Source organism: Gorilla gorilla, chromosome 8 (genome assembly GCF_029281585.2).
Source record: "Gorilla gorilla gorilla isolate KB3781 chromosome 8, NHGRI_mGorGor1-v2.1_pri, whole genome shotgun sequence".
NCBI classification, from domain to species: Eukaryota; Metazoa; Chordata; class Mammalia; order Primates; family Hominidae; genus Gorilla; species Gorilla gorilla.
Genome location: NC_073232.2, coordinates 8,851,790 through 8,869,678, shown reverse-complemented (window position 1 = coordinate 8,869,678; position 17,889 = coordinate 8,851,790). Strand labels below are relative to the sequence as shown.

At 42.7% G+C, this 17,889-nt stretch overlaps 1 protein-coding gene across 33 annotated transcripts in view; it reads left to right on the top strand.

Annotated features, from left to right (window-relative positions):
• LOC129525065 (rho guanine nucleotide exchange factor 7-like) overlaps positions 1 to 17,889 on the top strand; it is a 241,280-nt gene that overhangs the window by 30,670 nt on the left and 192,721 nt on the right. For 29 of the 33 annotated variants that reach the window (XR_010135134.1, XR_010135131.1, XR_010135129.1 and 26 more), the window contains one exon: positions 135 to 221. Coding sequence is in view for 4 of the 33 variants with exons in the window: in XM_063709833.1 (XP_063565903.1) it covers positions 135 to 221; positions 5,254 to 5,316 (150 nt within the window). In the remaining 29 variants the exon portion in view is untranslated. Of the gene's footprint in view, positions 1 to 134; positions 222 to 5,253; positions 5,317 to 17,889 lie in introns of all 33 variants that reach the window. The other 4 variants (XM_063709833.1, XM_063709832.1, XM_055353309.2 and 1 more) reach the window with 1 other exon arrangement.

The following is a 17,889-nucleotide window of genomic DNA, read 5'->3' as shown; positions in this document are numbered from 1 at the left end:
GCTCCAGGCCGTCGGGGGCCGCTCGCCAGCGTCTCCCGCTGTGTTGGGAGCGCGGGCCGTGGGCGTCGCTCGGCCTTGTCCGCGGCGTCCCCGCTGCCGGCCACGGCGCTCAGCGCTTGTGCTCTGTGTTGCAGGTCTACCCCGAGCCCCGGAGCGAGAGCGAGTGCCTGAGCAACATCCGCGAGTTTCTGCGCGGCTGCGGGGCTTCCCTGCGGCTGGAGGTGAGCGCGGGCGGCCACGGTCCGAGGGAGGGGCCGGGAAGACGGGATTGGGCCCGGGGTGGGTGCTTCGCTGCAGCCGGACCTCCCGCCTCCTCCGCGCCCGGGTCCGACCCTCCCCGGCCGTTCGGGGGTCCGGGCTGTGTGGAGCGGGGCGTTGCCGTTTTGGGTAATGGCCGGGAGGTGGCGGCGCGCGGGCCACCCCCAGGGCAGGGTGGAGTCTGCGTGTGGAACCCCAGACATTGCTCTCGTTCCAGTGAGGAAGAGTGGTTCTGGTCGCTGGTGGTGCAGGTGACACACATTTTCAACAACCGTGTATCAGGGGTGTGAACCGATTTCTTGGCACCTGCCTCAGCATGAACTCTGCTTTTAGAGATTGTCATCTAAGGGCTCGCATCTAGGTCTGGGTCAGGCCTTAGAATCCTCAGCAGGTGATCAGGCAAAGTCGTGCAGAAATAAAATGGACCAGCCCTCCGCCTGCTTCTCCCAGCCGCACTCCTTTCTCTGCTTTTTCTTCCTGAGACCAGAAATTCGGTGGTTTTTCCGTACCCTCAACACTTAATGTCCGGAGAATTCACATTAACCAGTATGTGAGGTTTATAAAACATGCTGTCGGGGAACATACTGGGCGGGGTCTCGATTCCCTGTTGTAAAATGTTGTGTCACTTTACTAAACATTGTCTTTTAAGTCTTTCAGTGGCAGTTTCTGGGAATTTAACTCTTTCATTTTATTTTGCTATTGCAATTCTTCCTACACTTGGGGTAGCACTTTAAATACAGAAATCTAGCTTTGCTTTTCTTGGGATCTGCTTAAGTGGTTGCAGTCAGTCCTGTACTTAAGTCCTGCCGTTTATGTTGCCACTTTGTCACTCTTAACCTTAGTTTTCTTATCTGTAAGCTGAGATGGGCAATATCAAGCTCCCAGATAAGAGTACAGTTGGCCCTCCGTATCCAAGGTTACCCACCCGTGTATTCAGCCAACCTTGGATTGGAAATACTGGAGGAGGGGGAAACCAATTAAAAAATAAAAATAAAAAAAAACACGGTATAATGATTATTTACATATGATTTATAATGTACTAGGTAGTGTATGAAACCTAGAGATGATTTGATGTTTACGGGACTATGCCATTTTATATAAAAGACTTCAGCATCTGAGGGTTTTGGTATCCATAGGGATCCTGGAACCAATTCCCTGCTGATAAAAAGGGACAACTGTATATGAAAGCATCTTTGTAGAACCTGTTATGTAGGATAACCCAACAGAGGTTTCCCTTCCCGAAGAATATTTTGCTATAGGTTTCTCGGAAAACCTAGAACATCAAATCTGTGAGGGCAGGTTACATGGAAAGTTTATTTAATTGAATTAGACATGTAGGAATTCATAGATTAAAGTATTACTGGCGTTGTTTATGATTGTAAACACAAAGAAATTTATTGTTGGTAGTATTTCATGTTGGCAAGGAAATTATTACACGTAAGTGAAAGTGCTAGGGGAGATTCCAAGAAACTTAGGGCCTTTTCAAAGGGGAAAAAGACAGTGTTTCAGTAGTCTTTCCTTGATACCCTTTGTCGTATCAGCTTTGTCATTTTGTAATCCAGCTGCCTTATTGGCTGTGATAATATGCCTTGCTAGTGGCAAGTTTTACTTTTTCTTGACCTTTGTGTGGGATTTTATTATATTATCCTCTTGAAACTACTGAGTTTTCTTTACGTTAACATACTTTTGAAACTCAATTGGCACATTAAGATTATCTGACTTTAGTGTAAAACTTTTTAAAAAAAGTTTTGTTTTAAAGTAAATTGAGGCTGGGCGTGGTGGCTCACGCCTGTAATCCCAGCACTTTGGGAGGCCGAGGCGGGTGGATCACATGAGGTCGGGAGTTCGAGACCAGCCTGGCCAACATGGTGAAACCCTGTCTATACTTAAACAAACCCAAAAACAAAAATTAGCCCTGCGTGATGGCGTGCACCTGTAGTTCCAGTTACTCAGGAGGCTGAGACGGGAGAATCCCTTGAACCCCGGAGGCAGAGGTTGCAGTGAGCTGAGATTGCCACTGCCCTCCAGCCTGGGTGACAGAACAAGACTCCCTCAAAAAAAAAAAAAAAAAAAAGTAAATTGAATGTTAAAAACTTACCTTTTTTAGTTTTCCAAAGGTTGCTGACATTTCATATGGTAACTATTGTTTTTATAATTAAGAGTTTATTTGAAGGTTTTCTGGAAGAGAGTTTTCACTAACATATTCCAAGCATCTAGAATAGTGCTTGGCACATAATAGGCTTTCAATAAATATTTGTTACTAATAGAATGAACTTGAGGTTGTAGGTGATAGCAAGTGAGTTTCATTTTAAAGTAAAAAACTAGTTTTGACTTATTTTGTGCTATTTTTAAAGAGTAAATATCTCTTCCAGTAAATTTAAACGAGAGGCAAATGTTAGCATTCTTCAAGCTTAGTGTGAGTCACACTTGTAATTACCTAGGAGATAATAAAAATGAAAATATGAAAACAGCACATGAAAAACCTGATAAATTGTTCAGTCATTGTGTTTTTTGGGAAGTTACCCTGAGAAGTCATTTTGTATGGTATGCATCCAGCTCTGGCTTCCAGCCTTGTAAGGTGATGTGAAGGGACAGGGCTGGGCCCTGAAGGACTTGGTCATCTCCCATGCGGGCCACAGTGCAGCAATTTCCCGGTGTTTAAGAATTGCTTAGGGAGTCAGGAGGGAAGGGCCTTGCACTTGTGAAATATGTTGTGGGATTTACACATTTCATTTTCACAAAATTCTGAAAGGTGGGAAATTGATAAGAAATGTTTTGAAACTACAGACACAAAACTTAAAACTGATAGCTTAAATTCTAGATTAGCTTTTGTTCTATAGTTGTAAATGTCAAGGTGCTTTTCTTCCAGGGGTTAGTTTAGACTGAATTGTGTTTGTAACAGATTGTATTTGGTGTATATAATTCTTATTTACTGTCAGTTTAAGCTCTGCTAAGATTTGTTAAAGGGAAAAAGGAAGTAAACTTGGTTAATATGTCAGCTATTTTGGTGCATGCCCTCCTTAATTACCTGTAGAAAATCAGATATTATCCCCCAATTGTTCTGATTATGAAAATATTTTTATAAGTTGGTTTTAAAGGAATATTGTGTGAGTTGCATTTATTGGTGAACTTTGAGAAGCACTAAGTTTTAAGTTGGAAAACTTTGAAATTTGGAAAATTAAAAAAATTTAATTAGTGTTGGAAAGCAGTGTAACTTGGATGACTTCATTTTCTTATAACTTTTTTACTTGGCATGTTTAAATTTTTTTTTTTTTCCAGTTAGGGCAAAAAACCCCTAGGCACACAATTTCTATTTGTATCTCAAAAGCAACCAAAATAATAATTATTAATAAGAATAATGATGATGTTGGCTAGGTGCAGTGGCTCATGCCTGTAATCCTAGCGCTTTGGGAGGCTGAGGCGGGTAGATCACCTTAGGTCAGGAGTTCGAGACCAGCATGACCAACATGGTGAAACCCCATCTCTACTAATCACGCCACTGCCCTCCAGCCTGGACAACAGAGCAAAACTCCGTCTCAAAAAAAGAAAAAAAAAATGATGATGATGATGATGTTTGTAGAATTTCACTTGAGGATAAGTAACTTACTAAGCAAGTGATAGGACATTTCTTTGCATTTTCTTAGGTAAACAGGTACAGAGAAATTCAGAGTGATTTCTGTTTCCAGTATTTTGCTCTGTTACTGTGGAATTCTGATTCATGTGTTGTAGCTACTGTAGGGTGTGTATGTGTGTATGAGTGTGTGTGCACATGCTTGTTCACTGGAAAGGTCACAATGAATTAGCTTCCAAGATGTTCCCACCCTATACAACATTGTCTGATTAGGCATCTGACAACTAGGGAAGCAGGTGAAATGTAACTGGCAAAAGCAGATTTTATGTTCCTAGGAGAAAGCTTGTTTGGTTAAAGCCATCACGCCTGTAACATGTTTACCAGTTTTTTATTTCAAGAGCTGAAAGTTAAGGATATAAGATTCCAGTTAATTGATACATTATTAAGCTCACATTAATAATGTGGTTTCAGGAATATTAGCAACAAAATTATTATAATAAAGCTATGGATTTTAACTTAGTTCTGTTTGAAAGAAAGATGTCTACTGTTCTCGATAGTTATATTCATACATGATAGAAAAGGGTAATCTCGATGGATAGTTTGATATTAATGAGGCTTTTTTGCTTAAGAATTGACTGTGGGCTCACATACAGTGTTACCATTACTACTTGAAAGGAAAACAAAACATTTCAGATGAAACTGGGTGAGCCTGTTCTCATAGTTGCCAAGAGGGAATAAAGCCAATTTGTCAAGTGTAAGGAAACCACAGCTCTTTCTTGTCATAGACCATTTCTGGAATAGTTATGTTTGATATGATAGGGATGGTAACCCTAATATATTAATAATTGATCTTTCCAGCTCCTTGGCACTGCAACTAATACTAAAATTATCTGCAGGTTTCACAGTTGCTGTTCATTTATTTAACTGTTTTTCTGGAAAAGTGGAAGGCATCCAAAGGCCCAGGTGGTTCAGAACAGAAATCTGCTCTTTTCTCATCCTCACCCTTGGAAGTTTTTGGTTGGTTTTTTGGTCTCTCAGATCAACAGAGCATGAAATGTAGACCAGCTAGTCACATAAAGCTTGCCTCATATCCAGTTTCTTTTCTTTAATTCTTATATTTTGTTTTTAAGTTGACAAACAGTTGCATGTATTTATGGAGTAACATCATTATGTTATGGTATATGAATGCATTGTGGAATGATTAAGTCAGGGGAATGAACATATCTGTTACCTCACATACTTCTTATTTTCTTATTTCTTTGTGGTAAGAACATTTAAAATCTAATCTTTTAGCAATTTTGAAATATACTTTAGATTATTGTTAGCTGTAGTCACCTGCTGTACAATAGATCACTAAAATTTCTTCCTCCCGTCCAACTGAAATTTTGTACCCTTTGACTAACATCTCCCCTTTCCCCGTCTAGCTCCTGTTCCCTCCTTCCCAGCCTCCTCAGCATCTGGTAACCACCATTCTCCTGTCTGCTTCTGTGAGTTCAGCTTTTTTACACTTTACATATAGGTGAGATCGTGCAGTATTTGTCTTTTTGTGCCCTGCTTTCTCTTAGTATAATGTTCTCCAGGTTCATTCATTGTTGTTGCAAATAACAGGATTTCCTTTTTTAAAAAGTCTGACTAGTATTCTATTGTGTATATATCCCACATTTTCTTTATTCTCTCATCTTTCAGTGGACACTTAGATTGATTTTATATCTTGGCTGTTGTGAATAGTGCTGCCATGAAAATGGGAGTGCAGACATCTCTTCAACATACTGATTTTAGTTTCTTTGGCTATATACCCAGTAGTGGGATTGCTGGATCATATGATAATTCTGTTTTTAGATTTTGGAGGAACCTCTATACCGTTTCCCAGAATGGCTTCAGGAATTTACATTCCCACCAACAATGTGCAAGGCTTATCTTTTCTCCACATCCTTGCCAACACCTGTCGCCTTTCATCTTTTTGATAATAGCCATTCTACAGTGGTGAGATGCTCTCATGATTTGAATGTGCATTTCTCTGATGATTAGTGATGTTGAACATTTTCTAATCTGTTGGCCATTTGTATGTCTTTCGAGAAATGTCTGTTCGGGTCCTTTGCTCGTCATTTTTTAATCAGGTTTTTTTTTGTTACTGAGTTTTTAAATATATTTTGGATATTAGCTTCTTATCAGATGTATGGTTTGCAAATATTTTCTTTCCATTCTGTGAGTTGTCTCTTAATTCTGTTTTGCTGTGCATAATCTTTTCAGTTTGATGAAATCCCATTTATCTTACTTTTGCCTTTGTTTTCGGTGGTTTTGGGGTCATATCCAAGAACTCATTGTCCAGACCAATGTCTTGGAGCTTTCCATGGTGCTTATTTCTGGTAGTTTCATAGTCTCAGGTCTTACATTTAAGTCTTTAGTCCATTTTGAGTTCATTTTTGTATGTGTTGTGAGACAAGGTTCCAATTTAATTTTTCTGCATGTGGATATCCAATTTTCCCAGCACCATATGTTGAAGACTGTCCTTTCCCCGTTGAGTGTTCTTGGCACTTTTGTCAAAGGTCTGTTGACTGTATTATGTGAGTTTAATTCTCAGCTCTCTATTCTGCTCTGTTGGTCTGTGTGTCTGCTTTTATGCTAGTGCCATGCTGTTTTGGCTGCTATAGCTTGGTAATACACTTTGAAATCAGGTAGTGTGATGCCTCCAGCTTTGTTCTTTTTACTCAAGATTGCTTTAGTTATTGGGTTTGGTTTTTTTTTGTGTGATTCCATGTGAATTTCAGGATTGTTTTTCTATATCTGTGAAGAATACCATTGTAAATTTGGTAGACATTGCATTGAATCTGTGGATCACCTTGGGCAATATGGATGTTTTAACAATACAGGTTAAGCATGCTGACTGATATGGTTTGGCTGTGTCCACACCCAGATCTCATCTTGAATTGTAATCTGCATAATCCCCACGTCTAGGGAGAGACCTAGGGAGAGACCTAGGAAATTACAGGGATTACAATTCAAGATGAGATTTGGAGTTAGAGATCAGCCTGGGCTACATGGCAAAACCTCATTTCTACAAAGAAAAAAAAATCTATTGGACAGTGCTGGATCCAGTAGAATCCTAGGAGATGGGATCATGGGGGTGATTGCCCCATGCTGTTCTTGTGATAACGAGGGAGTTCTCAGGAGATCTGATGGTTTTATAAGGGGCTCCTCCCCCTTTGCTCCTCACTCTTCTCTCTCCTGCTGCCCTGTGAAGAGGTGCCTTTCGCCATGACTGTAAGTTTCCTGTGGCCTCACCAGCCATGTGGAACTGTGAGTCATTTAAACCTCTTTTCTTTATAAATTACCCAGTCTTGGGTATGTCTTTAACAGTGTGAACGTGGACTAATGTACGTGCCAAACCTGAAAATCCAAAATGCTCCAAAATCTGAAATTCTTTGAGTACCACTGTGGCACTCAAAGGAAATGCTCATTGGAGTGTTTTGGATTTTCAGGATTTGAGATGCTCAACTGATAACTATAATGAAAATATCCCCAAATCTGAAATACAAAACACTTCTGATGTCAACTTGTGTCACTTCTGAGAATGTGTACATGATGCTGAGTAGCACAGAGCATGCTTGTGGCATGGGTGCTAAATGGTCAGCTCGGCACACTCACAGCTAGTAATTGTGACTTTGATCTTCAGCTGATTTCTCCTTTTTTGATTCAGGGTTATTGCTCACTCCTGGTAGCTGCCCATGATTATCAGGTGTTTGCTTTGTGGGGGACGGTATAGGGGGAGGGAATGTAGTGCCTGACCCCAACCCCTTTCCTGGGTTGCTGTCCTGTGTTGCCACTCACCAGCTGTGCCATCAGGAAAATGGGTGTCACACGTGCTTGCCCTTTGTGTCTGTCGTGAGGATTACATAAATTCATGCAAAACTCTTAGAACAGTGCCTGGTAAGTTGGAGGTGCCAAAGAGACATTAGCTGTTATTATCACTTGCATTATTATTCTTTCATGTAGTTGGAGCCATATGGTATATTTTAAATCTTTACCCAGGGTTCCATATTCATTTTTTAAACTGCAGTAAATAGAGCTATGTAAGAAGAAAATGAAAAGCTGTATAATGCTACCATCTAGAGATACCAGTGTTAAAAGTAGTATTTCTTTCTTGCTAATTTTTTTTTAACCATTGCAAATATGTAAATATATTTTTAAAATATCCATGACGTCATAGATACATGTAATGTTTTATAACATGCTTTAATTTGATCCAGTGTGAGTCTTTTCCCGTGTTAAATAATTATTTTACTACTGATTTTAATGGCTGCCTCTTAGTTCCTGGTAATAATCCCCATTTTTGGATACAGAGGTGGATTCTAAGTTTCCACGGTTGTGAACAGTGGACTGTGCAATGGACATTTCTGTACCACACCCTTAATCCTTGATTTTCTTTGTAGGAGAAATTCCCTGATAGGGCACTGCAAGGCCAAAGGTGGGGGCTTTCAAAGGCTTTGAACACCTGCTACCATACAGCTTCCAGAGAACTTTTGCCAGTAGCAGTACATGAGAGTACTCCTTCCTGTCCTATGGATGTCCTGTGGACAGCTGTCTTGAATCTTTTATATATTTTCTTTCCCTTAGGAAGATGGAAAACTTGTTATGGATAAACATTTTGGCTTTTCTATCTTATATCTTCCACAGTGCTTTACATTTCTGGGGATATTGCAAACTAAAATAAATGTAAGTCAGTCAACATTTCCTGCATTGGACTTTTGAAAGAGGATGTGAAAGAAAAGCTGCTAGAATTGGAAATAAAAGTTGAAAACCCTAGAAATTTGCAGTGTTATCAGCTGTTGCACAAGTAACCTCGCATGGCACTGGGTGGGACATTCTTGGGCCACTCTGTACAAGCTGGAGTTCTGGCTGTAAATGCATCTTGAGATGGTCTGCGAAGGTGAGAGGGCAGGTTTTCATTTTCTCACTTTACAGTCGAGAGACTTCAGAAGGAGTTCAGGTGGGCAGTCCAGCATCGTAAGGAGCTGGTATAATTTAGTGAGTGAGAGGTTTTGGAAAAGAAATTGCCTTACCTGTTTCTAAAACACTCATCTTCCCTGTGTATTTCTGAAGGACAAGTTCTTTTATTATACTGCTCTGCCTAATGCTCAGTTCTCTTTTAGATTTTTTTTAGGCAAGATTGTGATTAGGATTTCACCCACAAGAATAGTTAAAAATATTAACACTTTTGAAAGAATTAAAATGTGGGAACCACTTACTGAAACTCAAAACTTGTTGATGCAGGCTTAATAATTAATTGCAATAAAAACAGAAGTAAATCTATAGTCTGGGATGGGATGCCCAGCCAAGTGTTGTCTTTGTTCTAGATTCAGACAGATGAGGAGGTAAACTGTTTATTGAAACTTGGCGTTGAAGGTTTATAAGCACCAAAGATATGTTTGAGGCATTCTTTTTAGCTGGGCACCCTTCTATACTATTGATACCAAGCGTGAAACGGTTGGTCACAACATAGTGTTTATTGACTGATTTATTGAATAAGCTGTTGAAGCTTATTCCTGTGTAGGACTTTAGTTAAGGAAGTTAAGTAAAAATATTGTTTGGGAGAAGAAATGAGTAACTATTCCCTGAACATTTTGTAGGTAGTTTAAAGAAAGACAGTTTCCATTCAGATACTGTAATTGTGTTTTAATTTCACCTGGCAAGAAGTGTCAAGAGATGGCCCTCTGTCTTGTACCTTAGTGCCTTGCTGTACTGTCTTGCTGGGTGAACATGAAGTGTTCTGGTTATCCAGGCTGCTTTTCTAGTGTAGACAGCTAGACTTCCCCCTTTGTTTCAGATCTTTGGAATGTCTTCTTTGTCTAGATCAGCACTGTGCAGTAGGAATATACTGGGAGCCACAGATGCGATTTTAAGTTTTTTAGTAACTACTTTAAAAAAGTGAAGCAAAGTTAATTTTAGTTTTCATTTTTAAATATTTATTTATTTATTTATTTTTGAGACAGAGTCTCACTCTATTACGCAGGCTGGAGTACAGTGGCGTGATCATGGTTCACTGCAGCCCCCACCCCACCAAGTACCTTAGACTACAGGCATGCACCACTATGCCTGGCTAATTTTTGTATTTTTTTGTAGAGATGAGGTTTTGCCATGTTGCCCAGGCTGATCTCTAACTCCTGGGCTCAAGCAGTCTTCCCACCTCAGCCTCCCAGAGTGCTGGGATTATAGGCATGAGCCGCTGTACCTGGCCTAAAGTTAATTTTAATAATGCATTCTATTTAACCCAGTGTATCCATAAAATTATTTCAACATGTAATTGATACATACATATTAATGAGGTATTTTAGTTTCTTCACATTAAGTCTATAAAATCTTGTTGGAATTTGTTATGGCCACAGCACATCTCGGTTTGTATTAGCCACATTTCAGTTGCTCAGCAGCCCATCTGTGAGTGGCTCCCGTATTGCATGTTGCGTTTGGATTATTTAAGAGGCTGGAGAAATACGGTGATCTTTGAAATGAAATGGGACCCAGGTTTGTTGAGAACAAATTGTGTGTCTAGGCATTTTCCTTGTACTGTTTTGTTGGAACCTCACGATGCCCTGCAGAGAAGATGGCAGTTCCCCACTTAGCAGATCAGGAGGCTGAGACTTGAAGTGGTTCAGAAGTCCCAGGTCCCAGCTCAGCCAGTGAAGAGATGCGGAATTTGAACTCAGATGCATCCACTCCACTGGCTGGGTTCTTCATACAAGCATGCTGCTGCATAGTGTGGCATTAGGTGAGGTGTTTGACAACATCAAGGCAATACTCTTAGGCTAACTCCTGGCAAGGCCCATGGGCAAGTTCTCAGGAGAACTTAACCTTGTGACAGGGCCTGCCTCATGGGTGTGCGACTATTGTTGCCACACAGGGCCCTGTGCTTGGTTTCATGCTCTGCTGTTGCCATCAGAAACTCTTAAGAATTTTTTGACAAGGAGCTTTGCATTTCTAATTCGTGCTGGAGCCTGCAATTGAGTACTTGGTCTAGCCTGCTGGTATTGTTCTTAGAGGTCTGTGATCAATAACAGGATTAAACAGCATTTTCTGAGTGCTTATTATGGCCTAGGCCCCATTATGAAGTGTGTGTTAACCCAGTCTAAAAGTAGCTGTCTCAAGTTGTTACCACCATTTTCCTCACACGATTGCATCCCTGACCCCAGGCAAGCGGAATCGGGATAAGAATAACCCTCAACAATCCCTGCTACTAAAGAATTGCTTAAAGTACTTCCTCCTGATAGGAAGTTAAGATAATTTGTTGTCTCTCATGCATTAAAAATTGCCACAGCTTCCAAGGCAGCCACCATTTTACCTGTCAGTGATAAGGACCCGTGATAATATTGGCTGTGGGTTTTGTTTTTCTAAAGGATCCTTTTGGGAAAGCCATCCTCTCCAGTGTTGGGATGATAAAAGGATGGGAAGTCGGAGTCAGCTTGAACTTACCAATCAGAGAACATGTAGGGGTTGAGTGGAGGGGAAGAGCCTCTCCGAGGAATTGGAGAGAACTTTCTACCCACATTACGTCTAACTAGCCAGAGGATGGGCACTGGGCCTGTATACTTGTAAGGTTCCTTCAAAGCCTGAATTGTGTGAGTCAGTGATGCAGCTACTTTCTAGATGAGCTACCAGTTTAATAATAGGACTTAGCCCCAGATTCTGCTCTCCCTTTTTGGCCCTTGACATGGGACACAGATCCCTTAGTAGGTGTTCATGCCTGGCCCATGTGGGCAGCCGGGTAAGTCTTTCCAGTGCAGCTGGTCAGTTGGTCTCACCCAAGAGTTGCATCACTTGTATCTCAGCTGGTTGTTCAGCAAGTACTGGCAGCACTTAACACATGCAGTAAAGCAGTGAGGCTGTTTTGCCACCGTGACAATGCAGTTGAGTTTTGCCTAACGTGAAAATACTAAGTTTCTGTGTATTCTCTGCTACCCACAACCAGAAGGCTTGGAGGAACAAGCCTTCTGGTTTGTTTATCTGCATCCCTTCCCGTTGATAAAGCAACTGTGAATTTGGTCTTAATTAGCTGTAGTCTGTTGAACCGACTCAGTATAGCCAGGGTAGAGGCAGAAGGAAGTGTCCTGCACAGCGGCGCAGCTGAGGGCTTCGTGCTCCTGAGTTGGTGGCACAAGAGAGGGATTCAGTGGTCAGCTCTGCCTAGTCTCTCATTTTCTAGCAAATAGAAACCAGAGTGGATGGCCTCATATGTGTAAGTTCTCATGAGACTCAAATGGAAATTAGTTGTCCCTGAGGTTCTTCATGCTTGGCTGATTGAACTAGATAGTTTGAGAGGGATATTTTGTAGATTAAAGGGTGAGATTAGGGCTGGGGAGAACAATGCTGGTAGAGTGGCCTTAAAGACCAGCCTCCAGGAAAGCCTCTGGCAGTTGGAGTCCCCACTCCCTGCCGTTAATCATCTGTCACATCTGGTTCATCTTCCTTTTACTAACCCCAGAATCTTGGCTTTTCTCTTTGCCCACCACCATTAGCCCAGGCTGTCCACATCCCTCACCTGGATCACTGCAGCAGCTCCTGGCCAGTCTATCCTTGCTTTTCTCCAGACTGTTTTCTTCTGAAACGCAAGGCTGATTTTGGTCATTTTCCTCCTGACTGTGATCTTACCTCATGTCTTAGAATGAAACCCGTGACCCTTGGAAGAGATGGGGAATAATAGGAAGTGAGGCCAGGGAGTCGTGGGGAGCGAGATCAGGTGGTCCTGTAGGTCCTGTCTTTTCCTCCAAGTGTTATGGAGCCTCTGGGGGTGTTTGGGCAGAGGGGAGAAGGGATGTGATGTAAGTTTTAACAGGATCATTTTGGCTGTGTTTTGAGTATAGACTGAAACACTCAAGGGCAAAAGCACGGAAACCAAAGAGGGCACGATGGCAGCAATCCGGGTGACCTCTCAGGTGATGGTGGCTGGAACCACAGTCCCGTCAGCATAGGTAGCAGGAGAGATTGAATTCTAGTTTTTATCAAGAGGGTAGAGATGAGATGATTTACAGATGGACCAGATGGGGTATGCAGGAGAGGAGTCAAGGAGGACCAAGGGTTTGGCCTGAGCAGTTAGAAGAAGTTGTGTTTGGGATGGGGAAGTCTGGCAGGGCCAGATGTGGGCACTCAGCTTCAGACATGCTCCATCAGGATATCTGTGAGATGCTTCAGTGAAGATCAGGTCTGGACTTCAGGGATGCGGCCTGGGCTGGGATATCAGCTTCAGACTTCCGCACAAGCAGGTGCCGATTGTGTAGAGTGATGCTCCTGTTAGTCTGTGTCATGTGGAAGAGTGTCTTAAACACATATTGTGGGCAGGTGCTGTGGGGAGGAGGACATCCACGCCTCGAAGAGAATGAAGGAATACCTGGTGAAGGGCTGGGGGAGGAAGTGAGGAGGTGTTAGTCCCGGAACATTTTAGGCCCGCTGCACGTGCGTGCTGACGTTGCTCATTTCCTGGCCAAGCTGTAACCACCTGAGTGAACGGTTGGTTTGTTCTTGGGTCAGGTGTATCCACAGCAGTCATTCAGTACGAGGGTACTTAGGTCCTCCTTATCATCAGAAAATCACAGAGAAGCACCATGCAAAAATAGGTTTGTGGTCATGTGGTGTGAAAGTTGGCAAAGATATGATCTCTGGGCTATTTGTACGTGAGCTTAGAAGAAACTGAGGACTCGTCATCAAGTAGTATTTTATATTTCTTTTATCCAATAAGACTTGTACGTAGCTTAAAAGATAAATGATACTTAGAGCCTCAAAAGGAAACACAGTCCTCCCGCACTCTCCTTATCCCAGAAACACACTCTCAGCTGGTGTTTCTTCTTGGTCTTCACTTCCTCCTTTCCATATTGTATCCTGGCACTGTTGTTTCTTATCAGTTTTAGTTAATAACTGTCTAAGATGAGGGTGTAGCTCTTTGTATCACTCCTGTCCCCCAGTTCAGGAGAATCATTCTTTGCCCTGCATGTGTGACATGATATCCCTTGGTGCAATGTTAGTTGTTTTAGCCAATGTTTTTTCTTAGTTATAAATGACATGTGTGCATTCTGAGCAAACAGAGTGTTACAGGCACACGTAAAGGGAAACGTCCACTCTTCTCTCTCCCTCCTAAACACCCTAACCCTGCTTCCTGCAGGAGCCACTGTTGAATGCTGAGGCACACACGGACTGTTTTTCAGGAACTGAGGCCATGCTAGGGATGCTCTTGTGCAGTTTGCCTGTTTCCACTGAGAATGTAGTGCCTTTCCTGGGGGCACCACTGTGGTGGGCAGCACGCCAGAGCGTGACAGCGACATAAGGCACTTTCCAGAGGACAGAACACCAGAGCCACCCCTTCCTCACAGGACTCTTGGAACAGTAAAACTGAACCTTCTTGGTGTGACAGTGCGGAGTTATGGCAGGAGAGCAGGGTGACTGTCCAGCCTCGATAATGTTCCCTCCTTGGCAGAGTGAGGTCCTTCTGCTCAGTTTGCCTCTTGAGGAGTTGGGCACCAGGAGCCTGAGGAGAGGGTCCTGGCTTACCTAGGTTTTTCCTCTCTCTTTCAGGTCATAGGGAGACTGTCAGGGCTGAGATGGCCAAGGTAGCTGGTGGAAGGTGCTAGCCCTCCCCCGTGCCTGCTTCTCTGCCTCTGCCGCTCTCCCGCTTGGTCTCAACTACTCTGTCTCTGCGGTGTGCGACAGCTGTGTGAGGCCCCACTGTGCGACAGCTGTGTGAGGCAGGGGTGTGGGTCCCCTCCAGGCCTGCCCAGCCACCTAGCAGCTGTTGCCATTCCAGGCTCAGAGTCCCCGCCTCCTGCAGATTTCTTCAAGCTTCATGCTGCCTTGAGGATAAACACGAGTGGAGAGTTGACACTTTTCCTTCCATGTCTTTATGTTCTCAGAATGTTCCAAGAACTTGGAATATTAACAGGGAAATACCAGGGTTTCTGCATAGAGGTGGATAAAATAGGCAAGAATTGTTCAGGTTCAGCCTTGAAAGGTAATGATTGAAAAGGGATATCCTTATAGATTATACAGTTTTGAAGGCTATGAAAGGGTTTCAGTAAATTGTCCATTCCCACCCCCAGAACAAAATCACAGCATCGCAAAACTTGGGTTTAGTTTTTTGAAGCTTGAGAGATGATTTTTGAAACTAAACAAAGGAAATATTAAAGATGTAAAAATGGCATAGCTTTGTGGTTTTGATATGTTGACTCCAAGAAAGTGATGCTGTGTTGAGAGAATAGGTTCCTTGATGACTGATCGCCAGTGAAGTGTTTATGGAAGCCAGGAGTGTTGGATGACATGAGGAGGGTAGGTGACATTGCTTCTATAATATGTTCTTTGATGCCTGTGCCAGAGACGATGCAGACAGCAACTCACTATTCACAATTTGAAGCAGACCTTATCATTTCTCTTTTAATCAGTAGTTCTGAACTTTTTGGTGTTCAGTAATTTGGGAAGTTGGCTTAGGTAACAAATAATGACAATAGTAGCGGTTAAGTTTGGGGATGCTTACTGTGGGGTTGTGCCAGGCAGAGGCAAATCTGTTTAACATGTACTAGTTTACTTAATCCTTAAAAAAGTCACTTGGCATTGTTGGGAAGAGAAGAAAGTCATGTGTTAGGAGAGAATTGCAGAGGTCGTTAATGCCACTGTATTAGTCTGTTCTCACATGGCTATAAATACCTGAGACTGGGTAATTTATAAAGAAAAGAGGTTTAATGGGCTCATGGTTCCACAGGGTGTACAGGAAGCATGATGTTGTCATCTGCCCTGTTTCTGGAGAGGCCTCAGGAAACTTACAATCATAGTGGAAGGCAAAGGGGAAGCAGGCTCGTCTTAACTGGCCAGAGCAGGAGCAAGGGAGTGGGGAGGTGCCACACACCTTGAAACAACCATATCTCACCAGCACACACTCATCATCACGAGAACAGCACCAAGGGGAAATCTGCCCCTCACGATCCAGTCACCTCCCACCAGGCCCCACCTCCAACATTGGGGATTACACTTCGACATGAGATTTGGATGGGGGACACGGAACCAAGCCACATCAGCCAGAGGCTTCTTCCTGGTCCTTGCGTTGGTAACCAGGACCTTGCTTGTGAGACATTATTGGAAGATTTTTTGGTGGAATTATATTTTTAACTTTGGAGTCATTCTTACTGTAAAATATATTTATGCTGTTACATTAGTGAACATTTAATGATCACCTCTGTTTGCTAGACACCGTTCTAGTTGCTGGAGGTGGCTTGGTGAGTAAGGGAGGAGGGGCCCTGCTCTTACGGAGTGTAATTCTAGTTGGGGAAACACTTAAGCAAAGGAATGAGCATGTGAACAAATAAAACTGTCATGCGCAACAACTGCAGAATATCGGGGGGTGAGGTGAGAGAGCACCTGAGTGCTGACTTAGATTGGGTCGTCAGAGAAGGCCCCTCTGCAGAGGTGACGCTGTTAGGATTTGCTCTCACAGCCAATGTGATACAAGCTAGCCACTCTTCTTCTTTTTTTGTAGACAGAGTCTTGCTCTGTTCTCCCTGCTGGAGTGCAGTGGTGTGATTTCAGCCCACTGTAACCTCTGCCTCCTGGGATCAAGCAGTACTCATGCCTCAACCTCTCGATTAGCTGCGATTACAGGCATGTACCACCACGCCTGGCTAATTTTTGTATTTTTAATAGAGACGAGGTCTTGCCATGTTGGCCAGGCTGGTCTTGAACTTCTGGCCTTAAGTGATCCACCCGCCTTGGCCTCCCAAAGTGCTGGGATTATAGGCGTGAGCCACCGTGCCTGGCGCAGTTAGTCTTCTGAGGAAGACCAAACGTGGACGTCAGAATTGCTCTTCTGTTGACCATTTTCTTCCTTCTTCCTGGAATTTCTTCTTCTTTTATCTCTTATGTAGGGAAGCTGGGTGAGAATTGATCATGTTACTGGCGTTATCAATGGCCTTGCACAAGGCTGCTCACTCAAGTCTTCCTGCCTTTACTGAATGCAGTGCTAAGTGGCCGGGGAAAGTGCTGTGTGTTACCCTTAGGCCAGATTCACTTTCTGGAAGTTTCTAGAAGGTTCCTTGTTGGGAGATGATGGTGGCTACCCCAAGGGACTGGCTCCGCTCTGGAAGGACTTGGGAGAACTCTGACGACGGATGGTGCCCAGGCCCCTGGAAGCAGAGCCTGCTGCTGTGTGTTTGAGGTAAAAATGGGAGACCTGCTTGTTGGGCACTTGGGACAAGAAGTTTGATTTGGGAATTTAATTTATGGCAGATAACAGATAATCAGTCTCAGTCTTTTCTGTTGCAGATATAAAAAGCAGCAGTGGTTATCTTTAATTTTTAAAAGCATTTTATCCTTTTTCTGTTGTTTGTGTCCATAAGAAAAATGCATGCATACCAAATATCCATCATAAAATAGGGAACTAAGAATTTTGTGTGCACTGGATTTTCTTTTTTTAAAATTATTGTTTGAAATCTGTTAAACAAGGGCTTGAACACAAATGAAAGAACTGGGTTTTACTTTAAGCTTAAGCTCACCAGTGCACTCCTAGAGTTACTTTTGTTCAGGGCTCTGTATAACCAAATGGAATTAGCCTGAGGAAGGTACGGTTTTTTCCACAGCATTTTGTTTGTGATGAGGAGGCTAAGATAGTTTAAACTGTGTGAGCTGGCACTGTTGTAACCATAAAGATTTGAGATATTTGGGTTTTGGTTGTAGCCAAGCCTAGCTTGGGAGCTGCGTGTGCAGGGGTACAGGTGTCTGAACAGAGTGTGGCTGCTCAGTGCTGGATGAGGCTCTTTGGTGACAGTCTTTGAAAGCAAATTAAATAAAGTGAAAAGCATTAAAAATAATTTCACTTTGTTTATAGAGTTACACTTTAATATTGCTCCAGGTTACATGCTTGAATCTACAAGTCCTTCGCCTTCATGCTTTGCTCTTTTAGTTGAGGAAGTTGGCTCATTGTGTATGTGTTCAATTTGCATGAGCAGTTTTTATGTGATGGAGTAAACATCAGTGTGATCTTTGAAGTTAGCTTGGTGAATGCTTTTCTAATTGGGGAAAGCTGTTAAAGTTTGATTTCA